Source organism: Symphodus melops (genome assembly GCF_947650265.1).
Source record: "Symphodus melops genome assembly, chromosome: 16".
NCBI classification, from domain to species: Eukaryota; Metazoa; Chordata; class Actinopteri; order Labriformes; family Labridae; genus Symphodus; species Symphodus melops.
The window spans coordinates 2,996,713-3,014,178 of NC_136706.1; the positions used below are offsets into that span (position 1 = coordinate 2,996,713).

At 42.0% G+C, this 17,466-nt stretch overlaps 3 protein-coding genes and 1 long non-coding RNA gene across 7 annotated transcripts in view; 2 read left to right on the forward strand and 2 right to left on the reverse strand.

Annotated features, from left to right (window-relative positions):
• Nucleotides 1-247, forward strand: part of LOC306836598 (aryl hydrocarbon receptor-like) — a gene marked incomplete at its 3' end in the record, with an annotated part of 10,658 nt that extends 10,411 nt beyond the window's left edge. Inside the window, 1 exon segment of the mRNA XM_079363772.1 lies at nt 100-247. Within this exon segment, the coding sequence (XP_079219898.1) occupies nt 100-247 (148 nt within the window).
• The window catches only part of LOC306837038 (uncharacterized protein), a 210,233-nt gene that overhangs the window by 27,339 nt on the left and 165,428 nt on the right, over nt 1-17,466 (reverse strand). The gene's annotated exons all lie outside the window — the stretch shown is intronic.
• On the forward strand, nt 252-4,616 carry LOC306836650. Of its 2 annotated transcripts, none has more exons than XR_013780802.1 (2): nt 252-375; nt 1,854-4,616. It is a non-coding gene; the product is annotated as an uncharacterized lncRNA (long non-coding RNA). The 2 variants fall into 2 exon arrangements; XR_013780803.1 differs by having other exon boundaries at nt 1,857-4,616.
• znf462 (zinc finger protein 462) overlaps nt 8,953-17,466 on the reverse strand; it is a 47,623-nt gene continuing 39,109 nt past the window's right edge. For all 3 annotated transcript variants that reach the window (XM_079364658.1, XM_079364656.1, XM_079364657.1), the window contains exons 8-13: nt 16,619-16,874; nt 16,388-16,527; nt 15,817-16,040; nt 14,687-14,990; nt 14,247-14,385; nt 8,953-13,300 (exon numbers count right to left, since the gene is read on the reverse strand). In XM_079364658.1, coding sequence (XP_079220784.1) covers nt 13,081-13,300; nt 14,247-14,385; nt 14,687-14,990; nt 15,817-16,040; nt 16,388-16,527; nt 16,619-16,874 — 1,283 coding nt within the window. In that variant the 3' untranslated portion in view covers nt 8,953-13,080. The remainder of the gene's footprint in view (nt 13,301-14,246; nt 14,386-14,686; nt 14,991-15,816; nt 16,041-16,387; nt 16,528-16,618; nt 16,875-17,466) is intronic.

The following is a 17,466-nucleotide window of genomic DNA, read 5'->3' on the forward strand; positions in this document are numbered from 1 at the left end:
GATTATCCGGCAGCTGCATGTATGAAAAAAGGGAAGGTCGCATACCGCACGCCGCTTCTGTTCCTCGCAGACAGAACGGACCTCTCCCGGGACCTGCAGGATCCAGAGGAGCCACGCACGGTGCAGGGATCCCACCGCCAGCAGCCCCTTCTCGCTCTCCCATCCCTGCATGGCAGCTGGAGTCAACGAGCCAGAGGACGGTTCAGACCGCAGCGTCCCAACACTTGCATCGAACGCCTGCGGCTGACGGCCGGCGACGTCAATGTGGGTCATTTGAACGGAGAGAACACCACGGTGGGAAGATCTCCGTCAGATTACCCGAACGGAAACGGACCGTTGCAGTCGTCCTTCTTCTGTTGGAACGGTGAAGCTCAGGTAAATGTGGTTCTTCATTTGTTCATCCTTTATCACTCTTTGATTCCAGGAGTGTTTTTTTATTATCATAACGTGTGGAAGGTATCTGCACCGTAAGACAAACGCAGATCTGCAGTCATGTTGTTTTTCCACCCAAAGAGAGAGAGAGAGAGAGAGAGAGAAGAGAGAGAGAGAGAGAGAGGAGAGGAGAGAGAGAGAGAGGAGAGAGAGGAGAGAGAGAGAGAGAGAGGAGAGAGAGATGAGAGAGAGAGAGAGAGAGAGAGAGAGAGAGAGAGTGAGAGAGAGAGAGAGAGAGAGAAGATGAGAGAGAGAGAGAGAGGAGAGAGAGAGAGAGAATGAGGCCCCCGGATATCCTCGGCGTTATCTCTCCATGTACAGAGGATACAGTCCTCACCACAGCAGCCGTGGGCTTCAAGCTGACCTCGTTCTATTGCTGGCATGTCACCACACACACACACACACACACACACCACACAACACACACACACACACACACACACACACACACACACACACACTCAATCTTTAGATTGAGAAGGACGTTGGCAGTGTTTGGGTAGCAAAATGCTGCCGATGTGTTCTCAGTTTGCAGAAGACAGCCTGTACTTTTTAAGTTATGAAAAACAAGAAATGAGCCAATATTTGGACTTGTATTCTTGTAGCTGTGGTTTTGAATCAGGTATCAGTGAAAAATCTAGTAAGGTCACAACCCTACAGGTAATAGAACATCATCATTTTCAAGCTAATTAGGGGGAAGTTGATTGAGAATTCAGGTTTGAGGATCTTTGTTTGTCCAGATGGTTTTAATGAGTAAAGTCCTCCGGCAGTTCATGCTTCTCCTTCCTCTTAAACACACACAGAGCTGTGAAGTGAGAGGAGTCATACAGGACGTCACCCTCATCGTCTGCACTGATCTTTAGAGGCTGAAAGCTGGAACCCGTCCAAGACTTAATGGATCTGAAACTCTGGACGTTTACTCATCTCGGTTTTAGAGAACATCTTGTTCTTTGTGGAAAAAAAAAAAAGGATAGATAGAAGTCTGTGGACATGAACACTTGGAGGTTACACATGTTTTTTTCTGGGCATTGGACAAAGATGATGATGTGAGAAGGTAATCATGCCCAAAAAACAAGATTAGAAAAGTTCCACTGCCAGAGGGCGGCTGGAGCTCAGTGGGTTGTCTCTAATCCAGAAGGTCGGGGTTCGATCCCTGAATGATGACGTCTAGCCCTGAATGATTCGTCGGCTGTGTGTGAATGGATGAGTTACTTTTCCTCTTTGAAAAGTCAGTAGACTCGTTAAGCGCTAAAACCAGCTCAAGTCCATTTACCACTCATCCAAACAATCAGAAAAGATGATTCTCTCTGCTAACCGTTCCTCATTCTCAGATCACAGACACATCGAGAGTTGATCTTCTCCACTCTCCATTTCCCCCTGAGGTCAAATAATGACCGTATCCTGTCTCCATGTTTCCTCAGCAGATCCTCAGCGGTCCCCTGAACGGAGTCGTCGACCCGTTTGTCTTCCCCGCTCGTCCCACTGGGAACATCAACCTGACCCAAAACAGCGGGCCGCCTCTGCGCTGTCCTCAGAGATTCTGAGGGACGGACTCAGGACGCTCCCTTCATGGACTCGTATATTTGAGTGATGTTGTGTCTGCTGTGGCTCACCAAAGACGATGGACATTCTCATTTCAAACGTTGCTACGTGGCAGACTTTGGCTGGAGATGTAGGTAAAGTATCTCCTGTTTTTAGCTTTGACTCTTTAAGTATTTATCAAACATTTCTTATCCAGTTATCGGCCTTTAGTTGTACTACGCTGACAGTAACCAATGTATTTTTGAAGATAGAAGCTGGACCCAACAGGATTATCTGAGGACTTTCTGTATTCAATGACATGCGAGAGACCCCCCCCCCCCCCCCCCCCCCAACTCTGTCACAATGTGAATCTGGGAATCATTTTTTCTACATACCTCTGCTTCCTGTAAATATCCAGTCTATATGCAGTTTGTATTTGTTTGTTTTTGAGTGACGAGGAAACGTCTCGGATCATTCCGGTAACCTCCTGTATAAAGGCCGGGGTCCACTAATGGCTCTTTTTGCACTAATAGCACGCACCACCTGAATTTAACAGTGCTACTCACAGGCGCTTACTGTTGCTAGGTTACCAACTTTGCTCAGTGCACTTCTGCTTCCCGGGCAGTGACCTTTGTTTAAATTGCACCATATATCAAACATGTGCTTTATTAAAAGCAAAATCACCAAGGAACAGACAGACAGTAAATAAATCCTGTTTTGTCACACGCAGCAGTTTTTTTGCTCCCTTCAGAAGATCGGATTAGTTTCTCTTCCGTCATTGTTGTTGACAAAGTTTTACCAGAAGTCCCGCCCCTTCTCTATTTTGATTGGCCGATGGAGTTGAGAAAACAGAACAGAACGCTGACGCGGACATTATTTTTACGCAGGAGGTAAAAGTAGAGTTTGTGGACGCAGGACCTGATTTATGGTTCATAGGACATAAAGATTCAAATCAAACCAGTGGTGTAAAGTAAATTCAGCTTTGTTTTAAATAGTGAACCTAACAAAGGGACTGTCTGAGCTATAAACTGTGGATTCAGGTCCAACCTGAAGCAACACTCCCATATTCCCATTTAGGATGAGACAGTTCTTGAATGTTTCCTCCCTTTGAGTGACGGGAGAAATAATGGACTGCAGAACAGAGTGAGGTCTTTTTTTGTGCGGAGGTCTCGGTTTGTTTTGAGTCATTCAAGGAGCTGAGATAGAGTCCAAAAAAGATGAACACTTGAAATCAAATCTAAAGCATTGCTCCTGTTAGAACTCTGGTGTTTATTGATCCCATCACTGACACTCACACGTCGTGATGTGGGGATCTTTGAGTTTTCCACGAGGAACAGGAGAAATGCACAGAGAGAAAACACAGTTTCGAGGTGCCTGATAGCTTTTTTTTTTAAAGACAAACTCTAAGATGTATGCCCTTTGATTATTCAGCTGTGAACCCAAAGAAAACTGTCGACGCTCCTCTTTACAATCTCGAACGCAAGCTACATTGGAGGGAATTGTAACTGAGACGATTGCATTTAAACTTGCCAATTTTCTTTAAAATTATATCAAAAAGTTTCTTTTAAACAAACACACGATGCACCTTTAAAATCTATTCACCTGAGTATTTTCCGTCCTTTAAAAGAACCCACGTTTAGCATTTATTCTAAGACGGGACAAAAAAGTAAAAAAAAAAATACATGATTCTTTTTTCTTTCTATTGGCTGCAACGATATTATGTAAGTATCATTAATCAACTATTTATACACCACCCACCAGTTATGATAGAAGTTATAAATGTTGAAAACATTTATAAACACAGGAAGGCAGGGTTGGCCATTTCCAGACACACGTTTAAAGAACGAGCGTGCTCAAAGCGCGTCACCGCTGACAGAGTTTATACTGAAAGTTTACTTAACGCTGAACGAGATGACGTCGTCTCTACACAGCGATGAGCTGAGGGCCACTTCTGGAGCCACCGTGCTTTGTGCGTGGAAGTGAGGGGCGTGGCTTTTAAAGGAGCACAGAGGGGAGAAGGTGGATGTAGACCGTGGAGCACTACTTTAAAACCAAGCCAGTGGGGCGCAGTGGTCAGTGAGCACACATCATATCACCACACTCTCCTCTGACTGTCCTCTCCCTCTAATAAAGGCACCAAAAGCCCAAAAATAAATATTAAAAAAAAAAAAAAAATCATGCCAGTTTAAAAAAATGACCAAGCCTGCCTTCAAAGGTGCTAACCGCCTAACAGAGAATTAAAGTACGTTCTAAAACAATTATTGCTAATGAATGCCAATTCAAGGCTTGTTCTAAAGAAGCCCCAGAAACTGGTCTTAAAAGACTTTAAAACTGAGGATGAATCCGCCAGTAAAAAACAATGAAATGTGTAAATGTGTTTCTGTTTTTTTTCACATGATGTGGCAGCTGCACAGCTCAATGTGAACAGATCTGAACTGGGAATTACATACTTTATATTTCAGTTTAACTTTTGTATCCATGCGAGCTCAAGAAGAGCCTGATTATATTCAGACATGTGCACATTAATGCATACTTGCCTGGAGGAGGCGGCCATATTGTTGTGCCTGTGTAATTAGAGGTAATGTTATAGCTGCTTGTGTACCTCATATAACCTTTAAGGACGAGTGTAATTTATTTTGCCATTAAAGAACTGTAACCCCGTCCTTCAGCCTCATGTTTTATTCTTCGTGCCACACATGGTGCATTGTCTGCGGACGAGTTCATGTGAGGAGAACGTATTCAGTCAGGTCACCAGCTGACATCAGACCCCCAGACGTCAGGTGTGTGTGAGCAGGTATCAGATGAAGCCCTTTATATGCACATGCTCTGTCGGCAGCACCAGTGCAGCCTTCCTCTGTTGTATTCTGTGCATGTTATCTGAGGATGGCACATTTAATGTTTTCCTTTCCAGTCTCCCTGCTTCCCTCATCATTGCTCCTCAGAGATGTATGTGTTCCCCGCAGGAGATTACGTAACTGCCAGCAGCCACCCGGCTAACATCAGCTCGCACTCTTCAGTGTGTGCTCTGTATGTAAGATGGAAAAAAAAGACAAAGAAGCCCACAGGAATGCTAGCCAAACATACTTACATGGACATAAATCCAAAAATGAGCCAGTGTTAGAAACATTGAAAAGAGAACTTGCTTTGACATAAATGCTCATATCACTATGCTAGAAAGAAGTAAAAATGTTAAAGCAATAAAATGCAACTTTTACCCTTCAAAGGTCACATATTAAAACTCTTTTTTCAACAAGTTTAAAAAAGTCAGAGCTTCCCAAGTGTCTGTGAAGTTTCTTGTTCTTCTTGTATTGAAAAAACCACTAGAGACATGAGTTCTGCAAAACAGGATGAAGTTTATTTTGTAAAATATGTGATCTTTAAAACAGAAGTTTCAAAATCCTTCTTGAGCTAAAATACAGACTCAACATTTAAATCTACACAAAGACAAATGACACTTCCTCATTCCTTCACCGGGGAGACGAATGAACACATTACCATTCATGACGTCACTCATTACAAAATGTATATGGAATAAGAAATGTCCTTGGGTTCGCTTGTCTCCGTTATGTCTTCCATCTGGTGCTGCTTGGTCATACAGTTAAGAGCAAAGAAAACCCTCTGACATGGATGGATAGAGGCAGAAGTACATCACAGGGGAAACAGCGTTGGCCCCATTTCCTCTGAGCGCCTCAGTCGCCTCCTTTCAGCACTGTGGAACTATGTAACCTATATGTGCACAGAAGTCCCTGAATCATGATTTTAAATGAAAATACAGTACACACATAGTACAACATTGATATCAACGACTGCTCAAAATGCCTCTTGTGGGTCCTTGTCATTAAATATACACATCCTGTGTAATCCTACATGTCTCTATTACTTTGTGTTCAGAAAGTCTTGAAGTGAGCAACCACACAATGCAATGCTACACCTTCATTTTACTCTTGGAAAACTAGTGCAGTATTTTAGCTGCATGTGTGTTTTTTTTTCCAGCTTGTCTAAATCCAGCTCTGAAATCCAAGCTGTCCCTGAAGAAAAGGCCGACTGCTCTCCCTGAACGAGGGATTAAAAGACAAGGAAAAATAATGTAACCCAATATCCCAATCAACCGGACCTGATACAACGTTCTCACGCGAGGAATCTGATGCTCTATTAGTGAGCAAGAGAAAGAAAGGAAAAGGACAACGGGCGGTGAGAAAGGGGCGAGAAAGAGGGAGGAAGTAAAAACAAATGGCTGCTGTGGGAGTGGGTTCATTAGGGCCAAAGGAGCAGGAGATCAGATTCAATTCACAGCAGTGATCAAGGAAGAGGGGAAAGAAAAACTATGAACTTTCTATGAGTCACTATGAGTCAGTTGTTAAATAAACAGTCCCTGGAAGTAGTTTGAATGCGAGTCTAACAAATTAAATGTGATTTTAAAAACTTTGCAGGACTTCTTAAGGTTGTTTTTCTTGTTTGGGAAGTCATTTTAGGTTGTTGCTATAGTGATTTTAGTGAAGACGATTTCTGCATTTAATCAAACTCGTAGGGCTAAGGTTTTGTCTTTTCATATATTATACAATTCCAGACAATTTATTGCTATATTTAAACTTGACTGTAGTGTACAAGCTTTATTGCATCCTTTCTCTACGTTTGCTTATAAGAAAACTAAAGTTATCTGACATTCTGATTTGTGATTGGGATTTTGTCACCTTTCCTTTCAAATATCTGGAGTTGTGTTTGAAGCCAGATGGAAAATGTCAAAAATAATAAAAGTGTCAAAAAATAATGAAAGAAGTAATTTATTTTCAACCTCTTGCTCCTCGGATAGTTTTATTTACGTGCAGCTGAACGCCAGGATGATACTTTGGCTCCATCTGGTGGTAAGAAAGAGTACTACATAATATCCTTCAAGCGTTTCAGCGTTTTTAAATGTGATCACCTGTGGCTCATTACTGCAGCCTGCACAGGTATGCATGTTGAATGCATGTTGATTCAGGGCACACATGAAAGATTTCACCAATATCGCTGAAAAAAAATAAAATAATAATGATAAAATATCTTCAAAATTTCTAAGTAATTTAAGAGGCCGCACTCTCTCTTCCTCAACATATTGACACACAGAGGAATAAAGAAAAGCATTGAGTTATGGATCTATCATTTAACTTTCAATTTACTTTCGATTAATACTGTTCCTTCAATAAAAACCATGACAACTACAAATTGAATATTTTTGTTACTTCATGTTTCTCAGAAGTCTGACATTGGTTGAGTACAAACGCTGCCTCAGTGGACCTGAGATAACTTTTAATGCTGTTATCGCAGGGTTTGAAAAAAATCAGATCGGTCAAGCATGAAGGCATTTCTCTATCCAGCACTCAGTATTTAAAGGCTTTATTGACTTGTGTCTACAGTCTGCCATGCGGCCCAGCTCTGACTCTGAGAGAAGTCTTAAGAGCGTGAGATAACATGCTGCTGCTCCATAGTCTCTTCAGCACTCTACTTTGCCCTCCTTCTCACATCGCTCTCACTCACTTTCTACGACTGTTAGTATGGGTCTGTTTGTCGTTATCTGCCACTCTCTCTCTCTCTCTCTCTCTTTCCCTTCGTTTTTTGGTTTCCTATCACACTTTTTTAATCCAGTCTTCTCCCATCCTCTCTCTTTCTTCACATATATACATAAATATATATATCTTTTTTTTATGACAGCAGGAGAACCCTCATCTGTCACAGCCAGAGCCCGCTCTCATCGTGCATTCCCTGTGATGCTCCTCTCAGCAGCAGCAGCAGCACTGGTGCGTCCTCTTCTCCCCTCTTCTCTTTGTGCCTCTTCCTCTCGTCTCCAGGGGTCGTCAGTCTGCCATCGGCCTCCCTCTGATGTGGTGAGCCACAGAGATTACGATCTGATCCCTGGTGACCCCGGGATATTTTTTTAAGAGATGACGTTAGACATGTGAAATAAAGACTGGACTCCTTCTTAATTAGAGGAGAGGAAATGAGGAGGACATCAAAAGAATATTGATATAGACGTCACCTATAAAGGGAGATGCCTTTAAAATAAAACAAAACAGAAAAAGGGTAAACAAAGCTGTTAGAACCTGCTGCTCTGAGTCGTCAGTGTGCAAGAGCTGCAGCACGCCTGTACATAATACAAAGTTGAACACAACACACACACACACACACACACAGTTAGTGGTTTTGGTCAGTGCAAATCTTGCAGGGTGTGGAGTAGAAGGAGAGAAGAGAGAGAGAGAGAGAGAGAGAGAGAGAGAGAGAGAGAGAGAGAGAGAAGGGTGTAACACAAAGTCAAGGCCACCGAGATGCCTTCTCAACCCAAAGCTATTTCCTGTAGACGAGGTGGCGGGACTGTTTCTGTTTGTTCTGAGGGCTCAGTGGCCGTGTTAGCAAATCCTAAACAGTCCTTCAGTGACGAAGGGAAACATGTTGCACCAAAACCTTGATGGGGCAGTGGCTCAGTCTGGAGACACTTTGTTGTCGGTTCAAAGAGCTGGTGCGAAACAAATCTTGAAATCTGCCAGGTAGCTGGAGAGGCGCCAGTTCACCTCCTGAGCACTGCCCAGGTGCCCTTGAGCAAGGCATCACAGTCGTTACTGTATTATTATTAATATATACGAAAATAAACAATTTGATAAGTTTACAACTCTGAGTAGTGTCGTGATAATAACAGAGACGAGTACGTGAATGTTTCTGAGTCAAACTGAAACAAATTGAGAGGATGAACTTTTCTCATCGTCGGGGGATTTATAGGCAAACTAGGGACATGTTAGTGTTAGAAACAGATGGTGCATAACATGTGACCTTTAATTAATTAACTTGATGATTTAATGTGTCATCAAGTGAAACAAGTTGCATGTTTAAATTCTTTTTTTTGTTGTTTACAATTGAGTGTAGTAACTTTTAATGTTTCCATTTTAAATATTATATCACAAGGCTCTGTGTGAACACTGAACAAAGCTGAGGAAGGAAAAGTCCCATTTATACAGAAATGTAAACACAATGAACCGTTATCTGATAACTTTATTATCAAGTTAAAAAAAGACAATGAATTACAATATTTACAGAATATCCAGAGATAAATGGAATAAAGTTGTAAACAATCATTCTAGGCAACATCACAACCCACCATCAGGTAATCAGATTTATATGGGAAGAAAAGGCAAAAAGGAGAGATTCTAGTGTCCAACTATGGAGACAACAGTCTGAAAAGAGAAATGCATCGGAAAACAAACCAAACATATATACAAGTATCCAGTGTGTTGTCAGCAGGAGCGTAACTTTGGGTAAACATCGGGATCAAACAGTCCGGAGACTGCACACAGTGTGGGATTCATAGTCATCTTCTAGTCAAATGATCACAAAACGACAAACAGTTTTCGGGGTGAACAGCTCGGTTACCCAGAGCGTCATGTGGTTAGCACTGGTCTGTTAAACTTGGCAACGAGCTGCCTTACAAAACAAAATTTCTACAACAACAGTTTAACTTTGAAAGAGCTACAAGCTGGTCTGAAAAAAAAAAACAACCAAAAAAACAAAAAAACAAAAAAAAGGGCTTAGAGACACAGCACCAACCGAAACGGATTTCTCAGGTGTTACAACGGACCGAGGAGCGAAGTGGGGCTGCTACATTCCCACCTACTGTTGACTGGGTAGACTACGAGCAGGCCTACTGGGACTTCCTGCCCTTACTTGTCATGGAGAGAAGATAACTGGAGAGTCACATGTTGGATCGGACATGAAGAGCCGGATCTCTTAACGGATCTATGGATTGCCAATCCCATGAAGCATTTTTAAGGTAAATGCATAGGACCTTTTTTTTCTCTCGTCTTTTTATTTGCCGAGTTCTTCTTCCTAAAAACGTCTGACGATAAGAAAGTTGAAAACTGCATCGTTTTTCATCCAGTGCTTAAATATTGTACAACCGCCGTGTTCTTCCTTTCTGCCTATTCCCGTTACAGTACAAAAAAGGAGCTATTTTTTATTTTTAATCAGACATTATACAACGGAGTAGTAATGTTGGACTGGGGACTCAAAAAAAAAAAAAAAAAAAAAAAAAAAAGAGCCCCTTACGGGGTCAGAGGTCATCTTTAGCTTTTACTTTTTTAGTCTTCTTTTAAAATGAGAACATCCAAAGGGACCAAAAAAAAAGTTGAAAGAATTCTTTCTGAAACATCACAGTTCAAACACTTAACAAGTAGTTCTGTTTTCTATACATGGCTGCAAATATGATCAAGTGGGTAACACACGTGAAACTCCAAACTTCAATGGTTCAAACCCCGATTCTCCATTTCCACCAATGGTTTAATGCTCATCAAATACAATCACAGCAGCAAACACAGCAGGCCTGGCTAATTATTTTGGTACCTGGAACACAAACGTACAATTTGTGCTCCTCCATCAATTTGAGCTGTTGAAATCTTAGACTGTTGCTTCTGTTGGTGTAATTGGGATTAGACATAAATTTGACTTTATTTGCAATTTATTATCTTAATAAGGCTTTAAGGCGTTCAAAGCAGCAACTTCAACAACAAATGCATTCTCTGCCTTTTGTCAATATCCACAACGTCACAACTTCCTAAAAGGTAGCAAAAAAAAAAAAAAAGAAAAGAAAAAGAGAAAAGAAAAAAATGCAGGCGAAGACAACAAGTGACAGCACAGGAAGAGAATTTAGAGGGGTTCAAAGTTGGGAGATATGACGCCCTTGAGGAGTCATACACTATAGTCCCAGTGGAAAAGACGGGACTGTTGACCTGGTTACACTTGTCTTTTCAGTCACTGTAGGATTGCATTGACAACAAGCTTGTTTGATTTTAAATCCTGTCAGCCATTTTTTTTTTAATTCTTTTGCCAAAAATGACAAATGTGTTCATTTTTAGGGAACTGGATCGAGTTGAGATTAACAAGGCTGACAGTGGAAACACACAGCTTTCAATGCGGTATAAAATAATTGACTTAATAGTCAGTTTTTAATGCATCTCTTATTTGTAGTGCTCACAGTATTAATAATATAATTACCAGCAGCTCGGGTTGTCTTGATATCACCTTTTATTCCATCAAAAATCGAATCATCTGATACCTTCCTGGTTTGTTACCATGGCAACAAATACATAAATCATAGGCACCAAATATTGGGTAATTGTTAGTTTAACAAAGCATACATAATCCTGCACACTGTTTAAATTGAACAGAGCGCCCTCTCTCTATTGCTCGTGCAAGATTTCGGTTAATAAGATGACTGATTTGATTTTTTTCTTCAGTTTTTTTTGACATTTTAAAATAATTTAGATAACAGAGATGATATTATGTTAAAAACGTTCTACCAAAATGTTGACAACCCCACAAGCAGCATTTCTTTTCACAAAACAATCGTTCACTCCAGGTATAAGTGCAATCGTTTTCATTGGGACTATTTATTTGTCAAATAAAGTTCTGATGAAAAAAAACCTCAAAACTCTTTTTTTTTTTAATATTGTGAGTACAACAAATGTAATTTAATTAACTCTGGGAATGAATTATTCTGGTTACTTTAAACCCAATTGGATTAATAAAACAGATCATTAAAGCTATTTCCTGTCCATTTAAAGGATCTGTATTCTAAGGCACTGTGGACAACTCTCAGTCCTCCAATCTTTGCACGTGAACACATCGTGAATTTATTTGGTCACAGGAACTCTTTTTTAAACTAGGTTCCTTCAGCTCGCTGTTTACATTTCCACCACAGCGAACTTTCGAGAATTTAGTCGAGTAACAATAAAACTTGACTCTTGAATGACAACTGAATAACCTCGACGCCTGATTAAGTGACTGAGAGGCAGCAGTTCATCGATGGTCACTCTGAAGGAGAACTGTACGTGCTGCGTTTAACTTCTTTTCTTTAAATGGTTTTAAACAGTCGTTCAAATGAAGCGCTGTAAGTAACCAAACAATAACACACTATGTTTGGATGTAACTTCTTATGTAGAAGCACAATTATCTAATGTCACCAAACAGAGACACAACTCAAGTTACTTAACAAGTTTGAACGTCAGATTAAAGGTTGACCTTTGACCTTTCAAACATTAAACATAGCTGGTTCCTGTATTCGTAACACAATGAGTCTCTCTAAAGGTTCCTGCTTCTTGGAGAGAATTATTAATGGATGCAGGGACAGTATGCTGACAGTGCTGTATTCTTGCACAACCAATCACACACCTGGCACTGAAAAGACAAGTGTAATCTCCGTCTATTGATTAAGATGAGAACTATTAAGCCACTGTTCTTAAAACCTGTCCAGTTACAGGTGAACTTTGTTGACGTGTAAAACAAACAACAGGAAGTCTTACAGGGGGGAAAGAGACTCAAAAGTTTGTTTTGTTATAACAGGACAGTTAAACAGCACAGTCGAAAGGCAAAGGGTGCCACAGGGTGAAGGCTTATACGTAGTATAATAATAGGGGTTTCTAAATGTAGCAATTTGCTACAAACATTAGGGGAAATTCAGTTTCACTACATGACTAAAACACAATTTCAGATTATTTTTTTTTTTCTAAAATAGATAAGGTGCAACTCTTCCTCAGGAATACCTCTACACATTTAACACAGAGCTAAGATGAGAAAAGTCTCAGATTTCAACAAAAGAAAAGAAGAAAAATAAAATAAAAGTAGCTCTAAAGTGGGCCGTGGTCGTAAATGCTTTTATCTCTTGTTTGTTTCCTTTTCTGTCAATTTACAGTGACCCTGATCTTTCTATGAGTCGGGGGGAATGGACAGTAAAAGGTGCTTAAAACAATAAAATGCTAAACTTACTTTATCATCTTGGACAACATTCCTTTGAGCTTTCGCTTCGTTGGATCTCGGTGGGGTCTTTCACTGTAGATTTGACCAGAATGTCAGCAATAAAGAGTTCTGTTCACTATTGGTTACCAATATATTAAAAATCTGTCCTAGGGGACTGCCCGTTTAAAGAGCTCAGCCTTTTTATGCAGCACAACCTAATACTTAAATATGTAACACCTAAAAATCTAGAAATGAGCCAACTCAGAAGAAGTCACTTTTTCAGTTTTCAATCTTTTTTTCTTTCCGTGCTATTTTCATATCCGACTCGGTGCTGATTCTACTCCAGGTTATCCGTTTCTGCGGGCCGAGACAAGTTCAACCAAACTGGGGATCCTTTTTGGTGTCGAGCATGTCTTTGTTTTCCATGTACTGGCTCTGAGCGCCCAGTGACAGATCAGCAGGGTTCCCTTCCTGGTTTTTGTTGCTGGACAGGTCCAATTCTGAGTCCATCAGGACTGAAGAGCTGGTGGAAGATGACGCTGTCGTCTCTAATGCAGAGGTGGTGCTGGTGTCCGTGCGGCTGCTGTTAACCATCCTGAAGAGAGAGAGAGAGAGAGAGAGAGAGAGGTTTATGTAGATTTTGGCACCCCCATGTGTGCAAAAGCAGTAAGTGTCACTGATGCACTTGTTCTTGTCATGTAAAAGACATCAACATACATTTCGGTCTGTTTCAGAAGCAGCTAAAAAGTCCTGACAGGAGTGAGAGATGGAGGAACATAAGATCAGTGACAGAAGGAGCATCGCTCTAGAGATGAAGCATTTTTTAAATCCACAGCGACACTTGAGGAATGATGAAGCTGAACTAAGACACGGCTGTTGATGCTAAATGCTAGCATGCTAGCAGTAAATATTCTGGTCAGCTGGAATACGTAACACTCACACATCCTCTTCATTTTGTCTATCAGTGGGTTTATGTCTTAGTAAAAGTAGAAATGCATCGATCTTTCAGGTATTTGGCCACAAACCAAAGTATAGGACATGTTGACACTTTTTGTACATTTCAGATTACATTGCGGTTAAACGTTTGCATGCCTTTGCATGATAAGGGGTGTGGCTCATTGACTGACAGGTGGGTGTGTCGTAGTTGTTTGCCAGGAGGCCAAAGATCTGCCTCGGCTCCACCTCTTTGTCTTTGTCTAGATTGATGGAAATGTACAGTAGGTGGAGATAGCATTTCCAAGATGGCGTTCCCCATGGTACAGTTTCAATCACTGAGACCGTCTGCTGCAAACCCACCAATATTATCCACAGGCTTTTTTAAAAGCATCATGCAGTAGTGTGTTAGTTGAAAGTGACAGTTAGCACAACATGCTGACTCTAAGGTCAGACTGTACAAACATCTGCCTTCACCGTGTGAAGCTACTTCAAAGCAGCATGTTGTTTACAGGAGGACCAGAAAGAAAACGGTAGAGAGGCTCATGGACACTTCCTGGAAGGAGAGTGCACAAGCTCTCACACACAAAAAAAGAAGAGGTACTAACATGCCGTGTCGAAGGACGTGACGTTCCCACTCCAGATTGTTGGTGAAGCAGCGGCCACAGAACTCACAGGGGAGACGCTTCTCTGCTCCGTTCAGCTGAGAGCCGCTGCCGGTGCTGCTGGTCGGGGATGCAAAGACCTCTGGGAAAGAGAGTCCACACGATTGGTCAGTCTCTTATTTTATTTTTGTTTCCTGATTGTAATAGCATTCAAAATTAATCTAAATATCTCATGCAACAGCTTTTATATTTTCCGGCTCAGTCGTTCAATCACAGGGTCACATGACTTTAAACGAACGTGTGCTTCATGTGTAGTTTGTTAAAGGCTCATTCAGAAAATAAAGTGTTCAGATGTCGTCTGGCTCGATGTGAAGTCTGTGTTTACTCTTTCATTAAAACTTCAGCTGTTGTTTTTGACAGTATTACGTTATCCGTTTTTTTACCTTGCTGCGTTGGTCTCTCTTCCTCCACCTCCTTGACTTCCTCTTCCTCTGCTTCCTCCTCCTCTTCCTCCTCCTTGATGTTGTCCTCCATCTCTTCAATGTCCATCTCTCTCTGTTCCTGCGCCATATTCTCCATCATTTCCATTTCTTCGTCGTGGTCTTCCTCCTCGGCTGCAGCTGATTTCCCACCTCCAGCCATCCCCAACATTTCTTCCTCCTCGTCCTCGGCGCTGCTGCCGTATTCCTTCATCATTTCCAGCTGGTCCAGGTTGACGCGGCCCATCAGCTCAAAGTTCCGGATAACCTGATGGGGAAACACGAGGCGTTAAATCAGCCTGATGTAGTGAGCTCTTAGCAGTATATGTACATGCACCTTAACCCTGGTCATCTGCCATCAAACAACAAGAGAAGAAGAAGATGAAGATCTTTCTGCAAATGACGTCAGCCTTTCTGAGCAACACTCCCTGAAGATTCAGAGCCACATTCAGAGTAACATCATTCCCAGCAGTGACCGCACTCCTCCTTCCATAAAGGAGCTTTAGCTCTCCAGCTCACCCAGGAGGAGCCCTGCTCTCTCTTTTATTTTAACTACATCTCAACATTTAAAGTGCCAGATTGATAACAATCAGAAATCTGCTCTTTTCAAGAATCCGAAACGAGAACTTTGTGCACTTCAAAGTGTCACTTGATCTAAACTTGGAAAAACACACTTTTGTTTCCTCACGTCATCTCAAGAATGATGATTCTGATGATGAGACCCAGAGAGGGAGCCCCTTCTTTACTGATGACATGAGAACATGTTGACATGCGTGCACACAGTCATCTTATTTCTCTGTTTACTTCAAGAGAAACTCCACAGATATTTTTATCTCCTTATCTGTCAAGGCGATGCATTGAGTTTAATTTTAGCTTTCTGAGCTGGTGATGTTTGGATTAATCCTCTCCCTGCGGTCACCTTTAAAGACACCGAAGTCCAAGATGGAAGAATACGAAACAGGATCTGCAGTTTAGATTATTTGCATACTTTACCTTTGTGATAAGATAAAGTTTAAATATCATTTTTTTCACACGCTTACGTCTCGGTTTAGTGACACCGAACTTCAGGAAAATCATTTTTGCCTCCGTCTGACCTTGTGCTCCAGGCGTAGATGCTCCTCGAGCTGGCTCCGTCGGCTGCTGTCATAGTAACAGAGCTGGCACTGGTAGGGTTTGATCTCAGCGTGCTTCTGCAGGTGCAGCTGCAGAGCCTGGTCGCTGGAGCACGTGAAGGTGCATTTGTGGCAGCGGAACACCAGGCCCTGAAGGTGACGCGACAGCTTGGATCGGCTGACCTCCAGCGGACCCACGCGCTCCTCTGGTGGGAGAGGAGGAGAGAGTGAAGGGGGATCGTTCAGTGGGAGAAGAGAGAAGTAAAAGTCGGATGATGTTACAAGCAAAAGATTCTCCGAGATCAGTCTGAAGCCTTCGCTCTAGACTTGGTGTTTAGAGTTATTGTAAATAGAGTCGACATTCCCCAAAGAAGCAGAAGGAGAAAAAATGGCCGCCTGTGCAGCTCTGACGACGAGGCAGAAACCCCCCTGGGTGCTGAAGTAAATGATTGATTTCTTACAGGAGGCACGGTTTGAAAGACTTCTGAGGCTGAAAGGGACTCGCTTCAAAAACTCATTTTAAAGGATGCAACTCGAAACATCAAATGTGTACCTCTGTGCAGGACGATGTGGTCGATCATATTGCTCTTGTGTTTGGTGTGGTAGAGGCAGAGAGGGCAGCGCAGGTCTTTGGGGAGGTCTTCAGGTGCATTGCTGTTGTGACCGGCCTCAACGTGCATGGTGAAGGTATTCCTTGAGACATGCAAGAAAGACGATGAAGCTTCCGACTGAACTGACTCTACCATGATAAACTCCTTGTTCTCTTTTTTTTTTACATCCTTACTTGTAGCAGGTGAAAAAGGAACAGTCTTTGCACTTGAAGAGCTTCTTGCCACCGTGGCGGTCTCTGTAGTGCCGACGCAGACTCTGCATGTATCCGGAGCTGAACTCGCAGAACTCACAAGTCAGGACGCCGTCTGGTCGATTGTCAGCCACCGTTGAGCCACCAGGTGTTGAGCCGGAAGACATTTGACTGCGGGAGGCCAGCTGGTAATGACTAAGCTGCTGACGAACATCCGCTGGCTCCAGATATGACGGATCTTAAGAGACGGAGAGACGAGGAGAGAGGACATGTTCATCAGTTAGAGACACGACGTGCAGGGTCAAACACCACATGTTCTTCTAAGAAGCTGTGTCCGGTTTGCTTCTCATTATCAACCCTCATTTATACTGCAGACATGTAAACATGTAAGGTATCAATAATCAACAATGCCAGTAAAAATGTGGACACTCGTCACTCGGGGGTTAACTTAACAGAGGAGTAGAAATTACTCCAAGACTTATTTAAGCCCCTTTGAGGAGTTCCTCTCAGGATATGAACATGACTGAAATGAACACTCATGCATCTTTACAACCTACAAAAACAAAGTAGTATCATTTCCAAACAGTTATTTTGTAAACGCTGCAGGGAAGAATCAGACGAGCACACTGAAGAAGATGAAATGATTCCCCCATTTTCGATTCGGAATCACAAAAATGAGATCACAATGACCTTGAAAACCAACAACTAAAATCCAGCAGCAAAGTTGATGCTCAACCAAGCCGATAGTTTTTAACATACTTCACTAAAGCATTCACACTCGGCAGCAGGAGCAACTTGGAGTTAAGTGTCTCGCCAAAGGACACATCAGA